This window comes from Phasianus colchicus, chromosome 25 (genome assembly GCF_987193195.1).
Source record: "Phasianus colchicus chromosome 25, bPhaCol1.hap1.1, whole genome shotgun sequence".
Classification (NCBI taxonomy): Eukaryota; Metazoa; Chordata; class Aves; order Galliformes; family Phasianidae; genus Phasianus; species Phasianus colchicus.
This window is the reverse complement of record NC_143460.1, coordinates 3714177-3739065: the sequence shown is the minus strand read 5'-3', so window position 1 is coordinate 3739065 and position 24889 is coordinate 3714177. Positions and strand designations below refer to the sequence as shown.

General features: G+C 50.6%; 2 protein-coding genes across 6 annotated transcripts in view; both read left to right on the top strand.

Moving 5' to 3' along the window:
- The window catches only part of SRGAP2 (SLIT-ROBO Rho GTPase activating protein 2), an 81880-nt gene extending 73409 nt beyond the window's left edge, over positions 1-8471 (top strand). For all 5 annotated transcript variants that reach the window (XM_031606003.2, XM_090124685.1, XM_031606004.2 and 2 more), the window contains 4 exons: positions 842-1022; positions 1418-1564; positions 3601-3928; positions 6481-8471. In XM_031606003.2, the coding sequence (XP_031461863.1) occupies positions 842-1022; positions 1418-1564; positions 3601-3928; positions 6481-6864 (1040 nt within the window). In that variant the 3' untranslated portion in view covers positions 6865-8471. The remainder of the gene's footprint in view (positions 1-841; positions 1023-1417; positions 1565-3600; positions 3929-6480) is intronic.
- A 5245-nt stretch (positions 8472-13716) lies between these two features.
- Positions 13717-24351, top strand: IKBKE (inhibitor of nuclear factor kappa B kinase subunit epsilon). The gene is made up of 20 exons (XM_090124782.1): positions 13717-14611; positions 15237-15377; positions 15524-15653; positions 15998-16179; positions 16497-16657; positions 17024-17134; positions 17214-17393; positions 17522-17724; positions 18112-18176; positions 18254-18345; positions 18798-18899; positions 19701-19776; positions 19885-19997; positions 20273-20349; positions 20540-20579; positions 20765-20866; positions 22311-22407; positions 22842-22954; positions 23165-23236; positions 23754-24351. Exons 1-20 carry the CDS (start codon positions 14045-14047, stop codon positions 23785-23787), a joined length of 2658 nt encoding a protein of 885 aa, XP_089980908.1. The 5' UTR covers positions 13717-14044; the 3' UTR covers positions 23788-24351.
- Positions 24352-24889: the final 538 nt, after the last annotated feature.

Genomic DNA, 24889 nt, shown 5'->3' with positions numbered 1-24889 from the left:
CTGACAGATTATTATTATTATTTTTTAAGTCTTAGAAAATAATCCCCATGAATTTCCTATCGATTTTCCCCAGTGTCTGAACACCCACATTCTCCCTCTGCATAACGTGGGTCCCTCAGGGACTCAGATTAACGCCTGGCTGCAGGCACAGCATGGCTGCAATTCACCATGGAGCTTATCAGCTAGGAGCCATCAGCAGGAACACGTGCTGTGGCTCTGAAGCAGCTGCACAGTGCAATTCGTGGGTCTGCATAGGCAGCCATGGTGTGGGTGCTGTGTTTTCAGTGGTTCCTGCAGCTCTTCCATGAGCACAGCAGCCTCCTGTGGTAGCAGAGCCCATTCTCCTGGGCTGGGTGAATCTCATGGGCAGCAGAAGTTTCCTTCTGAATAGCTGCTTTATTTCTGAAGCAGCTTGGAATCAGAGGTTTCCTTCCCTTAAATGCTAATAAGAAATGCTGCTTGCCAGCCCAGAGGTGTAGTTGAGCTGCCTTTCCAAAACCACCACGTAGGCAGAATTTGTCCTGGGCTGTATCTCACTGCTCACTTTAATAAGGCATTAATTTGGTCATTGTCGTTTCCATCTGGACGCTTGAATTGCTGTCAGTGGGTTTATGGCATGGGAAATGCAGACGTGGCTGTAACACAGAGATCAGATCCGTCTGAAATTGCAGCATCCTCACATTGCAGGGACTCCCCTCTGAATCTTCCTGCTCTCTGCTACCTTAAAGCATCACTGTCCTGTGTTCCATGCTCTCTTTGTCAACTGTTCTGCAAGAGGTATAAACTGCTGAATGCTTTCCGATCCTCAGTGAATTCCTGTTTATTCCTTTCTGTCTCCTAGAGTGTGAGCCCATAGAAGCGATAGCGAAGTTCGACTACATTGGCAGGACTGCACGAGAGCTGTCCTTCAAAAAAGGAGCTTCTCTCCTACTGTACCAACGAGCCTCAGATGACTGGTGGGAGGGACGCCACAATGGGATTGACGGCCTGATCCCTCATCAGTACATCGTCGTTCAAGACACGTATGTTACAATTTCGGTCCATCTGCGAGATGGGCTTGCCTAAAATCAGGTGTGGAACGGAGTGTTTGTGTCAAGATGTTGACACCATGTGGGGAGAGCTCGTCCTTCAAGCTTCCCTGCAAGGAGGGGGATCCTATTGAAACGAGCAGAGCTCCGCCGAGGCGTAGGTGTCTGTTTGCATGGAGGTTCTAAGCTTCAGTGTGCAGTAAAGATTTGTTCTGGTGCTGGAAGGATGCAGAGCTGGGATCTGCTGGTTGCTTGCAGGACTCGGGCTCTGTCGTTTGGAAGGATGTGTGATGAAGGATGCTAGCACCGTGCTGTTGTCTTGTACTTGTTTGAGATTCCGTGCTGCTGGTCCTGTGCTGGTTGTGATTTCCTTCCCTCTTCCTTCCTAGTGAGGACGGTGTCTCTGAAAGATCCAGTCCGAAGTCAGAGATAGAAATAAATTCTGAGCCACCGGAGGAAAAAGTGACGGCCAGAGCTGGTGCCAGCTGCCCGAGCGGGGGCCACGTGGCAGACATTTACCTGGCAAACATCAACAAGTAAGGACAGCCTTGTGTTACTCTGTGTAATTGCGAAGGTATTGGTGATGAGTCCCATAAAATATTCCCTTCCCTGAAGAAGGTTAATGAGCGCTTCCCCCTTTGTTCTCTGCTTTTGCCTCTTCCAACTGGCTTGCTTTTTGCTGTCCTCTCTCACTGATGTGGCCAATGCTCATTTAAGACCCCACTGGCATCTCTTCCCTACCCCTGAGCTGCCATCTGTTCCTGTTGTCCCAAATACGTCCTGTTTTGTAAGCAGAGGATACCAAGAAAGGGAGGGAGATGTGGAATTAAGTCCTCATACCCACGTGTCACCATTCCTCGTTACGTTCCTCTGCTCTTGTGTCTCATTTACACATCAGTGTTGGGGTTTTGTTTTTATGGGGCGTGGGGCAATCTTGCAGACAGCATTGTCACACATCGTGTTGATGGCACACCTGGAGGCCCCGTCTTGCCTGTAGCATCCTTCCATCTCTGCAGCACTTCTCACCTTGCTTACTAACCGTATGCTCACAGCACTTCTCCCTCTTGCTTTAACTTCTGCTAACAAGAAGTTGTTCCCATAGCCAGCAGTCAGCTTACGGGCTGAGCTCCCCAGATTTTTATGAGGATCTTCTATTTACTTTATGGCAGACTTATCCCCTAAATCCTTCTGATTGATTACTTGTTTATTATTAAAACAAAAGCAACTCTGGGTATTGTGCAGGGACAGAATCTTAATGTGATAATTACAGTTTTATGATATTTGGAACCGTAGTTAGTTTAACAGGCTTCAGCAGTCCAAGCCTTTAAAAAGGATGTATTCCTGTTAATGCCTTTATGGACTAAAGTCCTACACTGAGCCTGGTTTACAGCAATCAGCAGAGCTCTGTTGATATCTGTGTTAGTCTGCATCAGCTTGGGATCCGGGCCTTCTTATTGTTATTTATGGTGTGAGCTGCTGAAGTTCCATCAGTTCCATCAGAGATCTATGCAATGAACAGACCTTTGCTGCAGCTTCACCACCTGCTAGTTTTGGGTAGCGTTGTGTGTAGTGTTTGTAAGAGCAATGTCCACTCCAGTAGTTCTCCCTTTACTAGGGGACCAGATATTTAGCCATAGCAGCATAAGACTCATTTTGTTGTTTTTTCTTTAGGAATGAATCTTCTGACCTATGTGTGAGCAGACTTGAGCAAAATTAAATCAGATGGTTTCGCAGTGACAGTTGTGCCACCCACTGAATTATTATTTGGATGCCAAAATCCTACTGGAGTTAACACTTTCTTGCAGTTATTCATGGGGCTGGTGCTATATATAAATGGATCCTTCCCTGTATAATGGATGCCAAGCTTCAGACCTATGGCATAAAGTGTTCTTCCGCAGTGGCCTTTGTGTAATTGGAATGGAATCATGCTGTCAGACCTCATGGTGCTGGGGTAGAAACTAAATTGGTTGGACCAGTTTACCCATCTGATGTCATGTTTTGGTTTATCTGTAGCCCCGTGTCGATAGTGCCTTATGGTCCTGCTAAAGCAATGCAAAAGAAAGCTCTGTTACCACCAGCAAATATTGGAAATGATTGTTGACCTCAAACTATGGGGTTCTTTGCTTGCCAATCTCTGAAAATAACAACTTGATGCCTTGGGCCGGGAGCTTAGTAGACTTATACTGTGTCCTCCAGTCAAAAAATTGTAGCTATGCTCTTCTAATGTAATAAAAACACATCATCAAAACCTGTCGATGGCACAGAGGGTTTTTTTTTTGTTCAGAATTAAAAGATTTGCTTCACGACCAATTTAATTACGTTCCATCCAAGCTTTCTGTTTTTGCTATGAATGTGCAGAGCTGCCAGACTCCTGTTGTTAGAAGCATTAAATGGAATGGTTTATAAGTTCACTGTTTCACAGCGACTCCTAAAACCCTGGGTGAACTTTGCAATGTGGATATCGTTATGTCTCTTCCCGTTGTCTTCTGTGTTGTTTTGGGGGGATATCTTCAAATGACAGCCCGTTACGTGTTCCTGCTTGTATTGACTTGTTTTGCTTTTGTGACTGAAGGCAAAGAAAGAAACCAGAGTCAGGCAGCATCAGAAGAGCCTTCCGTCAAAGTGACAGCCATGGACTAGGTAGCTCAATGGCAGAACCAGCCTCCCCAGGAGCCATAGCCGGTTCCAGACCCTCATCTCAGCCCATAATGAGCCAAAGTCTTCCCAAGGAGGTTCCAGACAAATGCTCCATCAGTGGCCACGGCAGCCTCAATTCTATCAGCCGACACTCATCTCTGAAGAACAGGATAGACAGCCCTCAGATCCGGAAAACTGTGACAGCAGGGAGGTCCAAGAGCTTCAACAACCACCGGCCCATGGACCCCGAGGTGATTGCACAGGTGAGGAGTGCTTTGCCTTGAAGGCTCTTCTCGAGTAGAACCACAGAATGGCCCGGGTTGAAAAGGACCACAGTGATCATCCTGCTGTGTGCAGGGTCGCCAGCCATCAGTAGTAGATGTGCAGGATGTTGGGTACAGCTCCGTGGTTTCATACAAAGTCTGCATTGATCTCCTGTGCCTTCCCTTCTGGCAGTGCAGTGTTAACGTGCTCCACGTGAGGTTTAGTCTTTCAGCCTCACTCTGTGCGAGGCACTGAGGCTTCTTTCAGCAGGGGAAGATAAACAGCCAGCTCCTTACTCCATAAAAGCTTGGCCCTCTTCTTTATTCAGAATTTTGTTTCGACAATAAAAATGCTCGCTTCAGAAAGTTACACAGATTCCAAAGCTGTCAGCAAAAGGATTAAACAATCCCGACTTCAAGACTTGAGAAAAGTACAGTATTTAGTGTCAGTTGAAAGTCCTCCTGTTGGTTGTGCAGACCTGCCTGTGGTTTGGAGGCATACGGAGAAGTACAGTCAAAATAAAAGCAGGCTGCTGAGTTGTGCACAGTGCCATCTTTATGTGCTTACAGGGAGCAGCGTGATTAAAAACCAGCTTTGGACATAATGCTCCTCTAGTTTTCATTACCTGTTTGTTTAGACAAGTGCCTGGAAGTGAGGGCAGGCTACCAATGCACGTACAGCTGTGCTTCAGTTTTACAGAGCTCTGCTTTTGGGTTTGCACGTACAGCAAGGAAAGTCTTCCCGTGCAGCTGAAAAGGAATGGTGTTCGTCATGCTTTTTTTATTCTTTGCTAGTTTTGAGGCAGTATTGCAAGCATTTGCAAGTATTCCCTCTGCACAGAGCCTGGTCCCTTCCTGCTGTTGGAACCATGGGCTGCCACAGCAGTGACTGTGAGCGCGAATGCAAGCAGTGTTTTTTTGCATCTGTGATTCTGCAAGCAGAAGCAGAACAGAAAATAATTAAAAGTCAGGTTTTGAAGAAGTAACAGCTCCTGATGGGGGGGAACGATGTAAACGTTGCAGATTCCTGTGTTCCTGGTAGGATCTTCCCTTTCCTAACTGTTGGATGTGCCCGCACATGCATGCTTGCCTGTACCAACTGCTTTCAGTATGTGATGCATCTATCTAAAGCTGAGGAATGCCTGGGTCTCAGGTTACAGGCAGCTCTGGAGACCTGACTTCTTGGCCTCTTTCGGTGCAGAAGTCTGTGGGTTTCTAAAGAGGAGGGGAAGAGTGGTGGAAAATTTAAGCTGTGTTTTTATTCACAAGTCGGCAGCATCAAGTCATAAATAAGGGCTGAGTAAAAATCTGTATTTTGCCCTTTAGCCTGTTTGTTCCAGAGGAGTAATAATACACAGGTCGAGTCTTTGTAATTCGTCGTCCTTCCAGGGCTTTGGTTGATATAAATCAGTTTCTTTGTTTTTTCAATTAAGCTCCAACTGAAGTCATTCTGCCCCTTCCTTCTGAATGTTAAGTCCATTGTTTTCACTGCAGAAGTCTGGGGTGGGAGAAAAAAAAAGGAAAAGAGAGGAGAGGGGGAGTTGTGTGAAATGCATTTCTCTGAGCCCTACAATTTCTGCTCCAACGCCATTTAATAACCATCCCACATTTTCCATGTTTTTCCCTGACTTCCTAAGCAAAATCTGCCTGGCCTCAAGATAGACTTGGAGGGATCAGATTGCTGTCTCTGGTTTCTTCCACTGTTCTGACTGATGTACCTTCCCCACTCCAGCCTGTGCAGCACAGGGTGACTGAGCCCCTCTGCTTTGAGCTCTGTGTGATGTGGAGGTCCTGGCACGGCTGGGAACAAAGCAGCCACTGTTGTTTATATCAGAATTCTTCTGCTGTTCATGTTAATAACCGTAACGCTCGATAGAATGATGAAGTGCCAGCTGGAACTTCTGTATTTCTGATATCTTCTGTGTTTTTTTGGGGAACGTTGAAGTTTTGAGTCCTAATGGTGTTATGTAAGACCAGATGGGCAGCAGGAAAACCAGTGAGGCAGCAACAGCGCATCATAGAACCACAAGGTTGGAAAGGACCTACAGGATCATCTAGTCCAACCATCCTCCTATCAGCATTTCTACCCACTAAGCTACTAAACCGTATCTCATAGCCCCTCATTCAGATTTCAGCATTCAGTGTCAGAACCCTCAGCCTCTTCCTTTGCATGTTTCCTCACCTAAATCTCCCACGAGAATGGGCCACGTGCTTTTGTGTTCACTGCTGCATTTTGGGATTGTAGTCATCTTTGATGTCCAGGCAGCATCTGGAGACGTTGGGACCTGTAAAGGACTGAAGTAGTGTTAGCAATTACTGTTTACTCCCCAATGGTGAGAAATATTACTCAGTGTATAACCTTATGTAGAGTGTGTTTGTCGTGGGGTTCACTTTGACACTTGAAGATGACCTTCCAGCTGACCTGCCAAGATGATCTGAGCACTGATGCTTACAGAACGAAGGGGAATTTCTCCAGCACTGAATTCTTCCTGCTTATTTACGTGCCTGGGTTCCGTGACTTACTCCATTCCATTTCTCTTTTGTGTTTGCAGGACATTGAAGCTACGATGAACTCTGCTCTGAACGAGCTGCGGGAGCTGGAAAGGCAGAGCAGCGTCAAGCACACGCCAGATGTCGTCCTCGATACTCTGGAGCCTTTGAAAACATCCCCAGTGGTGGCTCCCACATCCGAGCCTTCCAGCCCCCTGCACACCCAGATCCTCAAGGACACTGAGCCAGCCTTCCAGCGCAGCGCCAGCACGGCCGGCGACATCCCCTGCACCTTCAGGCCAGTGAAATCAGTCAAAATGGCCACGCAGGTCAAACCCCCCGCGACACGTCCAAAGCCTGCAGTTTTCCCCAAAACCAACACTGCAAGCCCCGGCGTTGCCTCCTCTGCATCTCAGCAGCCTGCTGACAAGTCCTGTACTGTCTGATAAACCCGATGCTGCTCTGTGGGTACAGCCGTGTTGTTTCAGATGAAGAGACTGCGTTAAAGACGTTAGAATTCCTATTTAATTGAATCCTGAACTTGTGCTGAAGGTTTGTGGTGAGCTGCTCCCTCCTGCTGGGGGCAGACTCAGTGCTAACAGCCTCATCCTGGTGGTGTCTGTAAGGTGAAGCCCTTCGTGCCACGCATGGGAAATCCAATTTCAGGTCACTGTGAAGCTGAGGAGGAGAACAAAACAGCACTGAGTTGGATCTTGGTTTCTCACTGACGCCTCGCTCCAAGCTGCTGGAGGGAATATTTGGCAGCGTCATGTTTTCGAGTACTGATGTAGTGACTTTATATATATTCCGTGTTTCGTTTATGGCAGGGGAACAATAGGGTAGGTTTTAGTCTATTGCATGTTTTGGTGCCACTCGTTTTGTGGAGCTTGGACGTGCTCCTTCTTGTGCATTGTTACGATGTCGCCCGCTGGTGCCGCTGTGGTTAAGGGTCTGTCTGGACTTCCATGCCATCCCTGGGTTTTGTTTGTTTGCTTGCTGCCCCGTCCCTCCCCGCAGGGCTTTTGGTCATCCAGCCTCATCCTTTCAGTGACACGTCATGAAAAATAGTTTCCTCTGGAACACTCGTAGGTTTTGTGGAATGATACGTGATGTGTGTATGTGCAGATATGAACAGATATGTTCCTGGGGTCTAGGAGCATAACAAAGAGCCCAGTTGTTGCTTATGGACAATCTAGCTCTTTTTCTCCTTGGCTCTCCCATATTTAAAAACAGCTTCATTGTTTTCCAGTGTACTTTTAGCCCATGGGCTGCGATGTGGTGTTTGGGCTGGGGAGACTGAATGTAAAAGCAAGCAAACTTCAGAAATCCAGCATCCTCTCAAGGGGTCCCACTTCGTAACGCACACGTTCTTGTTTTGCTCATGAATCAGGATGGATCCTTACCAAAATCCCAGTGACAAGCACTGTAAAACTTCGACCACAAGTTCTCAAGCTCTGTATCTTCCCTCCTCCCCCCCCCCCCCCCAATTCCTCACTTCAGGGTGAGCTGCCCTGGGGTCTGCTCTCATAGAGCAGCACTGCGTGGGACGGTGCCATGGCAGCATGCAGATTCTGGAGTGGCTTCACGGCGTGCTCTTGGTGGATGGCATGCCTCTGGAGGACTCTGGCCATTGGAATGAACTCTTAGTACATGTATTTATATGGCAGGCAGCAAATGCTTCAGCCGTCGGCGGGCTGCATGAGCTCTGTTTGTGCTCTGCTGAGAATTGTCCATGATGCTAATTAACACTTATTTAATTTTTACTAAGGAAGGCACGCTCACAGCAGTGAGGAGGAGCTCGTGGTCCTGCGAGAGAGGAGATGGACTGACCCTCACTCTGCGTTGTTCCCAGGCTTTTCTGGGATTTAAAAAGTAGCTGCACATCTGATGTTTTCATCAAGTAAATGCAGGCAAAGGGCAGGATAAGAGAAGTTATTTTCCTCTTCCATTTTATCTTCTGGTTTTAAATCTATAGGTTTCTCACACTTAGCTTCCTTGTGACTGCGTTGTCCTGACGATCGGCGCTTAGCAATTAAAAAAAAAAAAGAAACAAGCAGAACTTAATAAAGAAACGTTTCTTAGATGTGCTTTTCTCTTGGATTGAAGGATGTTACTCGGAGAAGTGAAGGGGGTTTGACTGTGTCCATCCCCACCTGTACAGAAGTCACACAGCTGTATTTTGCCCTGCGGGAGGGATCCCCCAGCGACCAGCCAACATTGCTCTCAGGTTCTGATGGACTTCTACCACCAAGGAATCACTTGGTCTTTTGGGGAATAAGAACTGAACTCGCAATTTTTTTGCTCAGGCAGAACTTTCTGGCATTTACTTTACGTAGGGAATTTTTGCTTTTGTTTTGTTTGGTCGCAAACGACCGATTACTCTGTGTCAAGAGCAGGATCTCTGTGAAATTTACTTTGACTCATTTGTAATGCCTTATTTTCTTTATATTTTTATGCCTAGCATTCATGTTTCTAAGAACAAGTGTCCAGCCACGCACAGCACATCTGGAGGAGATGCTCTTTTCTGTCTTTGAGGTCTGAACGAGTGGAAATTGAGAGATAAAGACTTCAGGTTACTCTGTCTGTATGAATTACTGTGCTTATCTCTAGCATCCACAGCTCTGGGACAATCCTACTGCTGACAGGAATACGCTTAACAGGATGGACTGTATACCGAGCAACTCAACTGGAATTTTGGTGTGCACTGTGATTGACACTTAAACCTACAGCAAGCAATATGGCAGACTGAAGAACTTCTCCTCTTCTGCATGGCCTGGGGTTGCCCAGCCAGCAGGAAACGCACACATATAGGGGGAACTGGAGGAGGAAATTTGTAGCTCAGCTGCTTCGCTCCGTGAGCATCCCAGGCTGAGCATCGTTGCCATCGTGGTTTAACTGCCATGGGGCACTGGGGAGGTGGGGAAGGAAAACTGGAAATATTGACACCACCCTGCAGAGCCAGCGGGCATCTTGTGCAGGAGGTGGGGGTGTGGATGAGGGAGGCACGGTGGTTTGCCTGGGGAGGTGTCACTCTTACTTCCTATCTTCGTGTTCAGAAGAAATCTTTGCTCTTCCATGGAAATTCTTTCATGACTTTTTATGTAATGTGTGTGTCGGATATAAAGACAAGCAGTGTTTGATAACTGGAATAACGTATGTCTGTTTGATAGTGCTTTGTATGAACAGAGGCTTCTTGTTCATCAGATGTTGGATTCAAGTAATCCAAAGCAAAACTTTTCAAACAAAACACGGTTTTAGGTGAGCAGTCTTAATAGTTTGGGAAGCTGTAACCTCTCATGTTTTATTTCCCTTGTTGGGAACTGAGCAGTGTGCTTTCATGGTTGCTAAATTTCTGCCTCTCTGAGGCAATCCAAAGGCTCTCAGTTATCTCTTGTACGTGTTGTTCATGTCAGAGAAGAACGTGTCCCATGTTTCTTCAATGGGACGTGAACCAGCTCTCTCACTTGATCTGTACTGGCTATTTTCTTGCAATGAAAATGATTAAATAATTAGAGTGCACTGTGACAGCAGAAAAAAACCATGTTGTATATGTATGTATTTTGATACCTGTTGAAAAGGAGTCTTTGGGTTTCCTGTGATGAATACCTCATATGTTGAATTTCTTTGGGTTTTTGTTGAATTGTTATTATTATTATTTTTTTTTTTTTTTAAAGGCAAGATTGTTCTTGCTCAAAAGTAGGTTAAGGTAACCAAGTTCTCATAAATTTATTTACAGAATCCAAACCCTTCAGAGTTCGGCAAGAAATTCCATCTGTTCCAGTTCCTCTCTGGAGTAATACTGAGACTACAGAGGTCTGTGCAGATGGAGTTTGCTGCCTCATTTCTTTCCTCCTGTGTGTCAGAACCTCACAGGTTCAGTTGAACGTTGTGTGTGCTTTGGGTTTTGCTGAGCTTTTGAGGGATTTTCTTCCAGATGTCTCTAGGTAGCACTTCAGACCCTTTGCATCCATTTACCTGATAGACTGGGATGCTCTGCGTGCAGAGGGAAGACTCGAGGCAGGTGGTGGTTCTCACAGCGCATGGTTTGCTCATCAGGCAGCTGTGGTGATGGAGAAAGGCCCATAGGGAACAGCTGGAGGGGCTCCTTGACTTGGTGGGCAGCTTGTGGTCCCTGTGCCTGGCAGGATCCGGCCCTGACCTCATGGAGATGCTCTGCAACAAGCAGATGCCTTTCCTCACTGCTCTATGAACCACCAGCAAGGGGGAAAAACAAACAAACATTGGAACCTTTAGGTATTCCCATCACTAACGGGGCTGAATGAACAAACGTGGGCTTTATTTATTGTGAGGTTTGTAGTTGTAGCCTTTTTGCGGGCTCTGCTGGCAGCCGTGGGGCCATGGCTGGAGGTGCTGAGCTCTGATGGGCCGTGCTGAGCTCTGGGTCTGAGCTCACACATCACTTTCTGAGAAACCCTCCTTCTGGATCCGCTCCTGCTCGTCTCTCCATTTCCTGGTACTTGAAACCAATACTTGACCACAGCGATGCTGGGCAGGGCTCAGTTCTTGGGGTCTTTGGGTGGACCTGGAGATGCCAACACAACTCAAGGCCTGAAAAATGATGATGATGATGATGATTATTTTCCTTTTTGTGCTTCCTGTAACGTGGTCAGAGACGAAAGCGTCGTTCTTTGCAGATGGGCCAAAAAGAGGTGAGGGCAGCTCCCTGCTGTGCTGATACTTGAGGTACCACGCTTGGTACAGGGTAAACACTGAGCGGTTTGCAATGGAAACAAGAGGAGGATCCTTCACTTAAAGGCACTGTAGTAACTTTATGCTTGAAGTGGACTTCACCCTTCCTTTCTCTTCAGGCACGGCCCTGTGGTTGAATAAATGAAGTCCAATGGACTTGGACTCGTGTGCGTGTGCCAAACTGCTGGAGCAATACTTGGAGCAGCAGGTTCTGTACCAGACCAGCTCTATGTAGCCAAAACAGGGCCAACACTGAAAACCACCTTCGATGCACATTGAACAGCAGCCACGTTATGGTTCGACTGTACTGGAGTAGAAAATCTGACTGCAAAGTCTGGAAACTGCATTCTGTTGGTCCAAAGCTTCAGTCCTGCAATGGGCTCTGCATTGGGATTTTGGGTTTTGTTAACGATGGTTGTTTGGTGGGATGGGATGTTCTTGCTTCAACAGTTTCCATTGTTTCATGTCTTCTACACCAATATATATATGGTGTATATATTAAACCGTGTAAAGTTGTACTTTGTATATATAACTGTACAATATGGAGGTACATCCTTTTTTTTCTTTTTTTTTTTTCTTCCTTTTGGTACAGTATTGTACAGTATTTAGGAGTATATGTGTTGGAAATGTTAAATCCGTACTGGGGCTACGAACTGTATTCATTGTCATTAGCAATAGTTTTGGAGAAATAAATGTTTTGGGTATGGTGGAAACGCTGACCTATGGATGCCAATGAATGATGTATGGAGTGGGTGCTGTGGCTGTGCCCATGGGTGCAGGGGTTGGAAGGAGAGAAGAATCATCCTCGTGTGTCTGCAGGCAGCACAGCCTTGTCCTGAGTGCCTGGCTGTGTGTCCATCTGCTCCTGCACACACCTATCCAGCAACAGCAGGCTTCAGCAGGGCACACGTTTCCTTTGCAGTGACCCGATTTAAAAATGCTTAATCTTCATCATTTTCCCAGAGAGGATGGGCCTCAAACTGTCTGGGAAAGAGGATTTGAGGTTGAGATTATGGATTGGGTTGTTATTGTTACTGCTGGGTTTGCCCCCCATCTCAACATGTGTTTTTCAGTGCGGGGTGAGGGAAGTGTGTCAGGGCTTTGTCACATTGGATTCCCTTTGTTTGGGTTCCAAGGAATGAATTATTTACAGTGAGGGCTGATGTATAACTGAGCTGTGCTGGGGTGACCATGTTGTGTCCCCACATCACTGGGCAGCTGTGGGTGCTCCTCCTGCACCATTCCATCCCCAGTCCTATGGTTGGTGCTTGGGGACACAGCAAGGCTGCCAGCCCAGCTCCATGCAACAGCAAAAGCAGCTCCCTATGGAGTCCCCATTGATTTCCAGGGGATGCAGCTGCACGTTGGTTGGTGCTTTTTAAAATTATATGCAATAGGAAACAGTAACGGGGTGATGCCCTGCTAATGGGGTGACACAAACAGAAGCTTTGGGGCATTAACCCACTGGCCTGGAGGAGGATGCTATAATCCCTTAAAGCCCTCTGATCCCATCCGTGTTCGCTGTTGGGGCGTGCAGCCCTCCCACTGTTTGCATGCAGCAGAGCAGAGCACAGTTGGGATGCATTGCTGGGGCTCTGCTGCCATCAGCTGGTGTGAGCAGTGCACAGTGCTGAGCTGCCACTGGGAAGCAATTTTGGGGTGTCATAAATGCATTATCTCCTACCATCAGCCCAACTCGACTCATCTGTCAGTTGAAAGCAATGTGTGTGGGTTGGAAGTTGGAGGAATGCTTTGCTTCCTGCTTGCTTTGGGGTTTTATTGCTCCCAGAGCTGTTGTTTCACTTTCTTTTCCCAGCTGCGGGGCAGTGATGTGATCTGAGCTCTTTGGCCCTGTGTCATTTTGCAGGTGTGCTGCCCATCAGCAGCTCCCAGATGGGTTTGTAGGGCAGCCTATGGCGTGGTGCAGTAATGAAGCTCAGTAATAATTAGCAAATGATGCTAATGATCAGGTGCACAGTCTGCGTGCAGACCGGTGGAGCACCGTATCCCCTTTGGGATGCATCATGTGCTGCAGATCCGAATAGCAGTGTGTGCTGCATTTCACCAGGAGAGCTCCTTCAGACACACATCCGTGTGATCCTAAAAGAACACCTGATAAAGGGGATGTGGGCTGCTGAGGTTGAGCAAGGCAAAGCATCAGGAAGCATGCAGGAACGTCAGCCAGGCCCTGCAGCAGCAGAGGACCCCCAGCACAGTGCATCTCACCCTGCATCTCACCCTGTCTCCAGCTCTCTGCTGTGCCTGTTTTATGTCCTGCCTTGCTTTAGGGATGTCCCACGCTGTAACTCTGGGCTCTGTTCCCGTGTGATCACATCTGTGTGCATGTGGGGACAGCAGCGCTGTCACTGTTTGCTGCCATGAGGAGTCCCTGAGCTCTGACCCAGGGTGAGAGCAATGCTGGGAGCGGCTGGGGAATGCCCCGAATTGTCCCCACTGCTCTGTGCTGGGCCGGGTCTGTGCTGCTCATGCTGGGGGATGGGTTTGTGGCTGGGAAAGGAGGCAGCGGTTTGCTCTGTTTGCACCTGCTTCCTCTTTGCCTGTTTTGGGCTTTATTTGGGGCGTTTTTACCTGGGTGTGAAGGACTCACAGCTCTGTGGCTTTGGCTCCTGCAGGGATAGGAGCTGCAGTGCTGCCAGCGCTGCAGGGACACCCCCAGGGAATGTTAATTAATATCCTATGATCTCAGGGTGACCCATCTCCTCCTGAGGGCTGCAGGCTTCCCCATCACAGCTCTGCAGCGCCCACGAAGCAGCACAGCACTGACATCTGCACATCCCAACTCTCGATGCCCCACGTTGAGGACACAAAGAACAGCGGTGACTCTACAAATGGCACAGAGGGGACCAAGCACAGCGCTGCTCAAACCCTCAGCCCTCACCCCTGGCTCCCTGCCCCATGCAGCGCTGCATGCTGGCCATGCCCAGCACCGTTGGCCCTTTCCAGCCCTGTCCCAGCTGCCTGCAGACGGCTGCAGCTCTGGGAATTTTTTTTCTCAAGCAGGAAGCTGAAGCATTTCCTCCTCCAGCCGCAGCCGATGCTTGCAGAGCGAGTTTTGCAATCCCGTGGGTTTCTGTTCTGCAGTGGGGAGGTGCCTCTCTCCACCTTGCAGCTCTCTCCTCCCGTACTTTCTTGCATCCGCCGTCGTTGCGCTGCCGGCCCCGACAGGTCCCAGCGAGCAGCGGGGTTTGGCAGAGCACAGAGCAGCGTCGCTGCCTCCCATGTACAGGTAGGAGGAAGGCAGCTGTGCTGTGCCTGCGGCTGTGCTGTGCCTGCGGCTGTGCTGTGCCTGCGGCTGTGCTGTGCCTGCGGCTCTCCCATGCATTGCTGGCAGCAGAAGGGAGAGCAGCGGTGACGGCGGTGCTCCCGGTGCAGGCGATGCAGAGCACCCCCAATTACCTCTGGAGCACAGACGACCTGCTGGGCCAAGGAGCCACGGCCTGCGTCTACAAAGCCCGCAGCAAGGTGAGGAGGTGGGGAGGGGGCGGACGGACACACAGCCACCCCAGGGCAACCAAACCCCCGTGCCCTCCTGCTCTGGCAGTAGCAGAGCTGCTTTGGCTTTATTTCTGTTTTCCCCTTCGTGGCTTTATGGGATACAAGCTAGTTTTGGGGTGAGCTCTGTGCTGGGCACTGTGCAGTGCTGCTCCCCCAGCATCAGGGTGTGTGTGGGGGGAATGCCTGAAGTTCTGTAAACCCCCAACTCCGGCCATTTGCATGCTTCATGCAAACACTCGCCAGCGCTGGGATGGAGACTCCCAGCCCTGCTGTTCTGTGATCTTTGTTCAGTAAGCGCGGGGCAGAGGTGAGTTGGGAGCAGCAGAGCACAGCAGTTGGATGCCCCCACCCCACTGCAAACCTCTGACAGCGCTGCAGAAACGTGCGTCCACTGAGCACATGGGTGCGAGGACAGGAAGCAAACGGAGCGAGCGGCAGTGTTTGCATTTGCAATGCAGGAAGCCGAGGCTGCCTGTCAGAAAGCAAGCTGTGTTTGGGTATCGTTGGCACCCAGAGCAGCAGTGAGGCTAACGGTGCTGTTAGGGACGGGGCGAGCCATCGTTCCCTTTTCCTCTTTTTCCTCCTTCCCCAGAAATCAGGGGAGCTGGTTGCTGTCAAGGTCTTCAACAAAGCCAGCTACCTGCGCCCGCAGGAGGTGCAGATGCGGGAGTTTGAGATGCTGCGGAAGCTGAACCATACAAATATTGTCAAGTTATTTGCAGTGGAGGAGACAGTAAGCGGGACCGGGACCCTCCCTCCTACACTGCTCTGTCCAAGCAGAATCCCACGGCCCCATTGATGATGGGTGCCTGGTCTTTCTGGGGGGGATGGGAAGGTGGCGGCCGTACAGCCACCCTGCCTTTGCCCTTCTCCCTGCAGGGCAGCAGCAAGCAGAAGGTGCTGGTGATGGAGTACTGCTCCAGTGGCAGCCTGCTGAGCGTCCTTGAGGACCCTGCCAACGCTTTTGGCTTGGCTGAGCCCGAGTTCCTCGTGGTGCTGCAGTGCGTGGGTGAGCAGCATCTCTGTCCCAGAGCCATTGGGATTGTGAGGTGGACATCAGGCACTGGGGCTAACCTGCGTGCTTGGAAATGGCACCGCTGGGTGGTTGGGGAGTGTGGCTTTGGGGAAAGCCCAAAGGATTTCCCTTTCCAACAGCTTTGGGAATGGGCTCTGCCCCCACAGCTGACGATTTAGAGCTGTGCAACCCCATGCGTTCCCTGCTCCTCCCCATTACCCAATGTCCCAGTTACTGATGTGATCCCCATTAATGTGCAGCCCCCCCTGGGATTTGTCCCCACCTCTGTCCTTCTCTCATTTACACGAACACAACTGCTGTTCCCCACCTGTTCCCAGTGGCAGGGATGAACCACCTCCGTGAGAACGGCGTTGTGCACCGGGACATCAAACCTGGCAACATCATGCGCCTGGTGGGGGAGGATGGGCAGAGCATCTACAAACTGACTGACTTTGGTGCCGCCCGGGAGCTGGAGGACGATGAAAAGTTTGTGTCTGTCTATGGGACAGAGGAGTACTTGGTGAGTATGGCCCCAGAGTGTGCAGGTGGACAGCATCCATCCCTCCATCCAACAGTGAGGCGCTGCATGAAGAGAAGCAGTGATGCTCAGAGCCCCTTTCAGAGGGGCTCTGTTTTTTTGCAGTGAGCTCTCAGCTCGTAGCATCACAGGCACTATTTGGTGTTGAGGACATGGCGTTTAGAATCATAGAATCGTTAAGGCTGGAAAGACTGCTAAGATCATCCAGTCCAACATCAACCCACCTCCACCATAAGGGGCAGTTTTGAATGCCACCCTATGGGGTTCGGTGGGCAGTGATGCTCTGCTCTGTCCTGCAGCATCCCAACATGTATGAGCGTACTGTCCTGCGGAAGCCACAGCAGAAGGCATTTGGGGTCACCGTTGACCTATGGAGCATCGGTGTCACCTTCTACCACGCTGCCACCGGCCAGCTGCCCTTCATGCCCTTCGGGGGACCCCGCAGGAACAAGGAGACTATGTGGGTACTTGGTGTAGGACAGCACTGTGTCCCTTATAGCTGCATCCCTTAGAGCCTAGGGGTAAGTTAATGATCCCATATAGCCTAGGGGTAGGTTAATAACCTTATATAGCCCTGAAATAAGGTAGTAATCCCATCCAACCCTGCAAGACTTGCAGTGCAGCTCCTGGCTGCACGCACATGATGGTAAAGGACACGTGTTCCATTTACTGTGTTTGTCCTTTACACTCATCCTCGTGGCTCTTTGAGGCGAAGCGTTCAGAGGGGCATGGAATTTTTTCACTCTTTCTTGGACTGTTCTCTCCCTCTGCTCTGTGTTCTTGCTGTAAGCTGTGCCTTTCCCCATCCCTCCCTGCTGCACCCCAGGTACAAGATCACCACTGAGAAGCCCCCTGGGGCCATTGCAGGCGTGCAGCGACAAGAGAATGGCAGCATTGAATGGAGCTACGAGCTGCCCCTCACCTGCCAGCTGTCGGTGTGAGTGTCCCCATGGGGTCCCTCCTGCATACAGCCGCAGCAATACAGATGTTCATCTCACCTCCTCTTGCTGCCACAGGGGGCTGAAGGATCAGCTTGTCCCCATTCTGGCCAACATCCTGGAGGCAGACCAGGAGAAATGCTGGGGCTTCGATCAGTTCTTTGCAGAAACCAATGACATTTTGCACAGGATCGTGGTCGACGTCTTCTCCCTGCAGCAGGCGTCCTCGCACCGTATCTACATCCACTCCTACAACACGTGAGGGTGCCCAGCAAGGCTGGGTGGGTTGGGGGGCTCAGCTCCTCCATGGCCTCGGTGCTGTCTTGCTACAAGAGGACATTTGCAGTTCGAGAGGTGGAAATCTGAGTGCTTTTTTTCCATTTCAGTACCAGCAAGTTTTTAGATGCTGTCTTCAAACAAACGGACATAGTCCCTCACCACCAAGAATATTTTTATGAAGGCCACCCATACGAGTTGGACCCCAACCTCCAAGCCCTTAACTTCTGCAGAACAGCCCGGCACAACCCTCTGACCCTGCTGAGCTGTGCTGAGCATCCAGAAAACGTGGTGGGCGTGAGATACAGAGATCGTGAGTACTCCATCTGAGGTGCATTGCAATGCCCCCCATCCCGGGCATGGGGTGGGCACCATGAGAGGTTTGCTTTAATGACCACCAGCCTGCTGGGCTCAGCAGCAGGGGCAGCAGGGTTAGGAGGCTGCAGGGTTATTTTTCCCCCGAAGATTGTAGCATGGGTGCGATGCTCTGCTCTGCAGGCAGCTTGTGCTTTCACCCATCATTCCAAAAACATAGATGCATGGAACAGCTTGGGTTGGAAGGGACCTCAGAGGTCATCCAGTTCCAGCCTTGGAGAGCTGCCCTCAGCCTCGGGCACTGCAGTGCTCCAGTGCCTGAGCAGCTCTGGGATTTGTTGGGATGTCCCTCCTGAAGCTCTCTGACCGCTCTCCACCTTTCCAGCGGCTCTCGACTTCCCCAAGTTTGTCCCCAAGGTGGACGTGGTGGCCGACTGCAGCGCTGCCAAGGTGGGCAGAGGAGGGGGGACGTGGGGAAGCCCCAGCAGGGTGGACACAGCCGCCATCCCCATCCCTTTGCTTTGCAGAGTGCAGTGGGCGCCGTGCACCAGGCGCTGCGGATCGCTCAGGAGCTGCGGCGGTGCCAGGAGCTGACAGTGCGGGGGCTGCACTGGGTGATGTGAGTGCTGGGCACCCCCCTGCCTCAGTGGGAGTGTTGTGTTGAGTTTTTGGGGGTTCTATGGCAGGCAGTGTTGGAGTCCTGTGTGTGGAAAGCATGTGTCAGGCTGGGAGCGGACTGTTCCCAAAATGGGGACTCGACGTTTGAGGATACTCCTAGCCAAATTTGCTGCTTTCAAGTCAATTTTTTCAGTCTGGGAGGTGCTAGGAACACATCATCATCATCATCTTCCTCATTAGGATTATCACTGTGCATTTTCCTCACTGCATCCATTCCCTTTGGGCAGGAGCTCCTTGCGCTGCATCCTTGCTCCCTGCAGAGCAGCATCCTCACACCCACACACTCCTCCTTTCTTATTGCACCCAACTCCTTGCTTTTCCCTGAGCTCCACGAGCCCTGAAGCTGGTGGCATAGAGGGCACATGGTGAACGAATTACTTCTTCTCCTGACAGTGGCAACCTGAGGTCTGAGTGCTCGAGGGTTTTGGAGCAGAGGAGAGGGGTGCACGCGGTGCTCTCTGGGCTGCAGCTGATGGAGGGGAAGACCCGTGGGCTGTAAGTGCAAGGGGTTCCATGGGGCTCTTACAGCCTACAATCCCAGAGTGAAAAAGCTGCCCTGGGGTGCTCCCAGCCCTCCTGCAATGGGATGCCCTTTGTGTCCTTTATAATTTTACATCTTTTATACCTTTTATGTCATTTTATGTCCTCGATACCCTTTATGTCCTTTGTGCCCATCAGAGGGGCTCCACTAATGGAGCATCGTCTCGAGGGGCCTGGGGCAGTCCTTGCCTTGTTTGGGTGCACCCACCCTAATGCTCTGCCCCAGGCAGAACCAACCCCATAATGTCTTAAATAACCCACACTTACTCTGCTTTTTAGTTTGTTGTTGCAGTGCAAAGTGCCTTGCTGCTGGCTTGCCTTCCTTTCCTCTTTTCAATTCAGCGAGCTTCTTAATTTCCATTTCATCTAAACAGATGCAGACACATGGTTCCCACTGACTTCAGTTGAATTCATGTAGTTCCAAAGCACTGATGCTGCCTCTGGATGCGGTGCTCACCCATCCTTTCCAACAGGGTCTGGATTGGGCTCATTTCTGCTGGCGTCAGCAGCTCACACCCGTACCAGCTGCGGGAAGTGGCAGCATCTTGAATGGCACGGAGCCAGCTCACAAGAGTACAATTTGGGAACAAATTGCACACAACCAAGCGAATTCATACCAACCAGTGCTTTGCATCGTGTGGCTCCGATTGGGTGCCCTGAGCTTCCCCATGGAACAGCTATATGCTCTCCCTGCTCGGGTGATGGCTTGTTTTCACCCCTGGATACTCAAGATGGTTCTGTTTTGGCTTCCTGCAGGTATGAGGCCATTCCTGGGGGCAGTGCACTGCCAGCCCTGAGGGACGTGGCTGCAGTGAAGATGCGGCTGCAGAGGGTGAGCAACCAGTGGGGAAGGAGGAAGGAGCATCCATGGGTGAGGGCAGCACTGGAAAGAGCCTTCCTCATCTCCCATTGACCCCCCACCTCCCATTGAATTCTGCAGGTGGCAGAGGAGCTTTCCCAGTGTTCCCACAGCATCTTTGATTTCCAAGGGGTCCTGGATGGGATGGTGTCCGAACTGGTGCAGCATGGGCAACAAGCTCACAAAGACAAAAGGTTCGTAGGTACAAAGACAGTGGGTTTGTAGGTATGAAGACAATGGGTTTGTAGACATGAAGACAGTGGTTTTGTAGACACGAAGACAATAGGTTTGCAGATACTAAGACAAAAGGTTTGTGGATATAAAGGCAATGGGTTTGTAGATGCTTTACCCAAATCCCATGGCTGTTTTCAGTTTGATTTTGGGTTGAGGTGTGTATGTTGGGGAGGAAACCCCACTCTCACACCCCTTCCCATTGGCCTCACACCTTCTTCCTGGGCACAACTCACAGCATCCAGCAGATCGAGTGCTGTCTGGAGAAGATGCAGCTCATCTACAAGCAGTTCCGCAAAGCCAGGATGTGTCCAGGTGAGTCTGGGGCACTGAGCTGCAAGAGAACAAATGATTTCCCTTTGCTGGTTTATATTTCTGTGCTGTGAGATTAACCCTGGGGACTGCTGCTCTGAAGAGCCTCTGTGCATGACAGGATCACCCACTGATTGGGTTACAAACCCAAGAGGTGCAGAGCTGATGGTGCTCCATATCTTTCCTCCCACAGCACTGGGCTTCAATGAGGAGCAGATACACAAACTGGACAAGTGAGTGGCACCACCCCATCCTTCCAGCCCCATTCTGGCATTGTTATGGCATCCCAGTGGGATGCAGCATGTCTGTGGCTCATCCAGGCTGAGGAAGGACAAGCATGGCATGTGGCTCCATGAGAAACCAGTAGTGTTCATTTCCATGCCTATTTTCCTGTTCATTTTTCCTCTCCTGGTTTCAGGGTGAATTTGGGGCACTTGGCCAGGAAGGTGCTGCTCATCTTCCAGGAGGAGTGTGCACAGCAGTACCAGGAGGCTCTGGCCCTGCATGGCAGCAGGATGAGGTATGGATCCAGCTCATGTTTTTGGAGCCATTGATTCAGTGTTGGGATGGGGCCATCCGTTTGATATTAGGAGGTGGATTGGGCCATCGATCTGATGTTGGGCTGTGGATGGGGCCATTGACCTGGTGCTGGAATGGGGATGGGGCCATCGATCTGCTTTAGGGCTGTGGTTGAGGCCATTGATTGGGGAGTTGGACTAGATGACCTTTAAAGTCCCTTCCAACACTAAGGATTCTATGATTCTGTGATCAGTCTGGTGCTGGGATGGGGATGGGAGCATTGATTTGACACTGGGCTGTGGATGGGGTCGTTGACCTGGTGTTGGGATGGGGATGCAGCCGTTGATCTGCTATTGAGATGTGGTGTTGGGATGGGGATGAGGCATTGATTTGACACTGGGATGTGAATGGGACCATCGACCTGGTATTGGGGTGGAGACATTGGTTTGACATGGGGCTGTGGATGGGGCCACTGGCCTGGTGTTGGAATGGGGATGGGGCCATTGATCTGACATTAGGATGTGAATGGATGGAGCCCGTAGAACTGCTGCTGAGGGACTCATAAAGTAGCAGTGAGACCTTAGAACAGCAGCTTGGTGTGACCATGAGCAAAGCTTCCCCATGGCTGCTCTCACCCTGTGCCACGCTCTTTAAAGTTTGGGAACAGCCCCCATTCCATGTAAACACACAACTTCCTTCTTGCAGCCACGCTCCTTGCAGCGGGGAACGGTTATTCCATCAGGAAAATATTGCTATTGAGACAAAGGGATCCACTTATTAGCAGTGCCTTTATGTTAAGTGGTGTTTGGGGAATAAAGCACAGAGCAGGCTGCCCTGCATTGCTCGAGCACAGCAGCAGAGAACAGGGGAGGAGGGGGGCAGCTGCTGTTTCCTGGGGTATTTTTGCATGTTTTTTCCATCTTTAGGCACAATGCACTCTGAGTCACGACTGGTTCTTTAAAATTAGTTTCACTCCAGCAGTAATTGCCTTGTTTTGAGTTTATCCCTGAGCATTTGTGGCGGCGTGGGTGTTTTTCTGGGGAGCAGAGGTGGACCATTCACCTGAAATATTCTTCCCTTTTTATTTTAAGGCCAAACCAAAGTTTTTTTTATACAACTTTGTCATTCCTGGTGCACTTCACCCCGAGGCACCCAGCATTGGCAGCAGCAGCCCCAGGGACAGCACTGCACTATGGGCAGCAGCAATGCTCCTGAGCCGAATCCCACTTCAAGCAGCACTTTCCCTAATTAATTAGTTTGCTATTAGTGCTGTTTGGATAGCAGAGCTGCAGCCCTAATTACGACACCGTTGTGACTCATTTGCTTTCCTTTGGGATTTGAACTCAGATCCGGCACAGTCTGCAGAAAGCAGAATTAAAACCACAGAAATATCAAACAGTTTGACCAACGTTGACCAGAACATTTGCTCTCGTTGCCCTTCGTAGGAAAGTCTGTGAGATAAAGAAGCACCTGAAGAGGCTCAGCAACCGCATCAGCACCTACAGTGTGGAGGCCAGCGAGTGCCAGGACTGCCTGCAGCTGGTGGGTGCTGCAGGGGCTGTGCTGGGTGCAGGGCTTGCAGGGTGTTGATGTTATACTTGGAGTTTTTGGCCTTTTGCTCAGAGGTTTGGGAGTTTGCTTTGTCCCACTGAGCGAAGCAATGGTTGGATGAACCCCTGGCAGTGTCACTCTTCCTCCAAAACTGGAGTTGGAGAGTGGGTTTGTGCTCAGTAAGGAAGCTGCCATCACAAAAAGGTTGAAGCATCGCCTCTGGTTGTGGTGATGGATTACCTGACGTGCTGCAGCAGGGCTGGCGGGTGGATGGGTTGGGTTGTTGTGTTTATCCTGAGGAGTGGGTGAGCTGGGTGTGACCCTGCGTGCGTCATTTCCCCGAGTGTTTTGTCACCCTGGGGTAAGCACGGAGGGCATGCATGCGAGCAGCTCGTGTTTGAGCTGTATCCTCTCCATCTCTGCAGGCTTTGGACAAGTTCCTGCAGACAGTTGTGCCAGAGAAACGCAGCCTGGCTCTGGTCCCTGCAGTGCCTTCGCCCGTTCCCCTAAGCCAAATGTGCCAGGAGATGGCTTTGCAGTGAGTGTTGGGGACAGTTTGTCCATGGGGCAGTTTGGCTCTGCAGAGCTGGCGTGGGGATGGGAAGCTGCGTGCAGCCCTATGCAATGCCCTGGTGCTGCCAGGTGCCATCCCAGTTCAGGGAGCGGGAATGGAGGCATCTCCTGTGCTCCTCTGGGGGATGGAGGCAGCTGAGCTGTCCCTGCTAAGGGCTGGGCTGCGTCTGTGCAGGATGCAGGAGCTGCTGGAGGAGATGAAGTCAGTATCGTGCGGCCTCCAGTTCAACAACAGCATCATCGAGCGGTGAGTAGAGCACTTGGAGAGCCCTGTGTTCTGCACTGTGCCGGGCACTGAGCACAGCCACAGCTGTCCCAGCATCACCCTGGCATGTGGATGTGACCTGCATCACCATCTGGCAGCAGAGAGAGTTTGTCTTTCTTGGAAATTTAAGCATAACCCCCTGCAAATGCTGTGCAACGCCCACCACCCTCTGTGCAGCCCTTTGCCTGTGCTGCTCCGTGCTGCAAAGCTCAGCATCCTGCTGCTGGCACGGCCCCTTGGGCTTCTTCCTCTGCATCCTTTCTCCCAGGGCCTTAATGCACACCAGCAGTCTGGTTATGCATACCAAAATCTCAAAGAGTTTCGGTCTGGATTTTAAAAGAAAACCATCAGTGGTTCACCCCAACCTTGTTTGTGTGCGGTGCTGCAGCACATCCACAGTGAATGCAACAAGGGAAGAAGGGAAGAAATTACAGAAGCAGCCGTGGGACCAAGCTCAGGGTCAGCACTGCCTCTGTAACCCCAAACTTTGTTCCCACAGGCTCAGTGGGGCTGCTCCTGCTCCTGGAGTCTGAGCATGGTGTGTTTGCAGCTGCAAAAGAGAACAGGGGATCACTGCCAGCACCACAGGTCCTGCACCGTGCACTGCTCCAACACTGCCTTGGTGTTAAAGCAGCTCTCTGGATCCTACCTCTGTGCTCCAGCACTTTTGCACAGTTCTCCAGCGTTGGGTGGCTGCAAGCCTTGAATATTTGATGAGAAACTGATGCAGCACCAGGTTTTTCCCTTTCAAAAAGCGCTTGAAGGACTCGATGACTTTCTGGATTCTCCATATCCCAGTGTTGGATGATGAAGAGTGTAGACAGAGAAATTTTCTTTTGCCTTTTTGCCTATTTAGGGAAATTCTATTCTGACTCTGCTCACTGAGCCCAGGGCAGGAGGAGCTGCATCCAAAGGAGGAGATGACAAAACTGGTTCTAGTGCTGTCGCTGCCCCTGTTGCCCTCCTCCTACCTTTGTCCCCAACCCCAGCTCAGCCCCATCCTGGCACTGCTGATGGCTGTGGACACAGGAAGCTGGGGGAGGTTTCTCTGTTTTGGTGCATTTTTGTAAATGTAACTGAGATCTGTCAAAAACAATTCCTTGTCTGCCTCTGCCTTTAATTTGCAGGGAGAAATAGTGGAGATAGCAAGGCTGGGCAGCAGCAGGGATGGTGGGCAGGAATGGGGATGGGGATCAGGGGACCCAGGCAGGAAATCACTGGTGTGTCTGAAGCTGCCCTGGACAGAACATCCCTCTTCTTGTCCAGGGAATGGCACAGCTGGAGAGCACACTGCTCCCATCCCCCCGGAGCCCAGAGCTCTGTTATGTATCTGCTGTGCTCCAAATTTCCTACTGGTTTTGGCTTTTACAAAAGGTCCTGATTCTCTGGTTGTTGCTGAGTCAGTGCTGAAGGTCCCAGCAAAGCCCTGGCTCAGGGTTCAGCGATGCCTGTGCAAGGAGAGGCCAGGCCATGGTCTGGGCAAGCCGGTCTGACTCAGCCTGGGGAGGCTCAGCCTGCCTGCCTGAACCCATCCCTTGGCATCTGGCTCTGCCCTTCACCCTTCCTCCAATCCCCTTCCCAGTATGTTCTCTGGAGGTGAAATGTGCCAGCTCAACCCAAAGCCTTCAGCTGAGG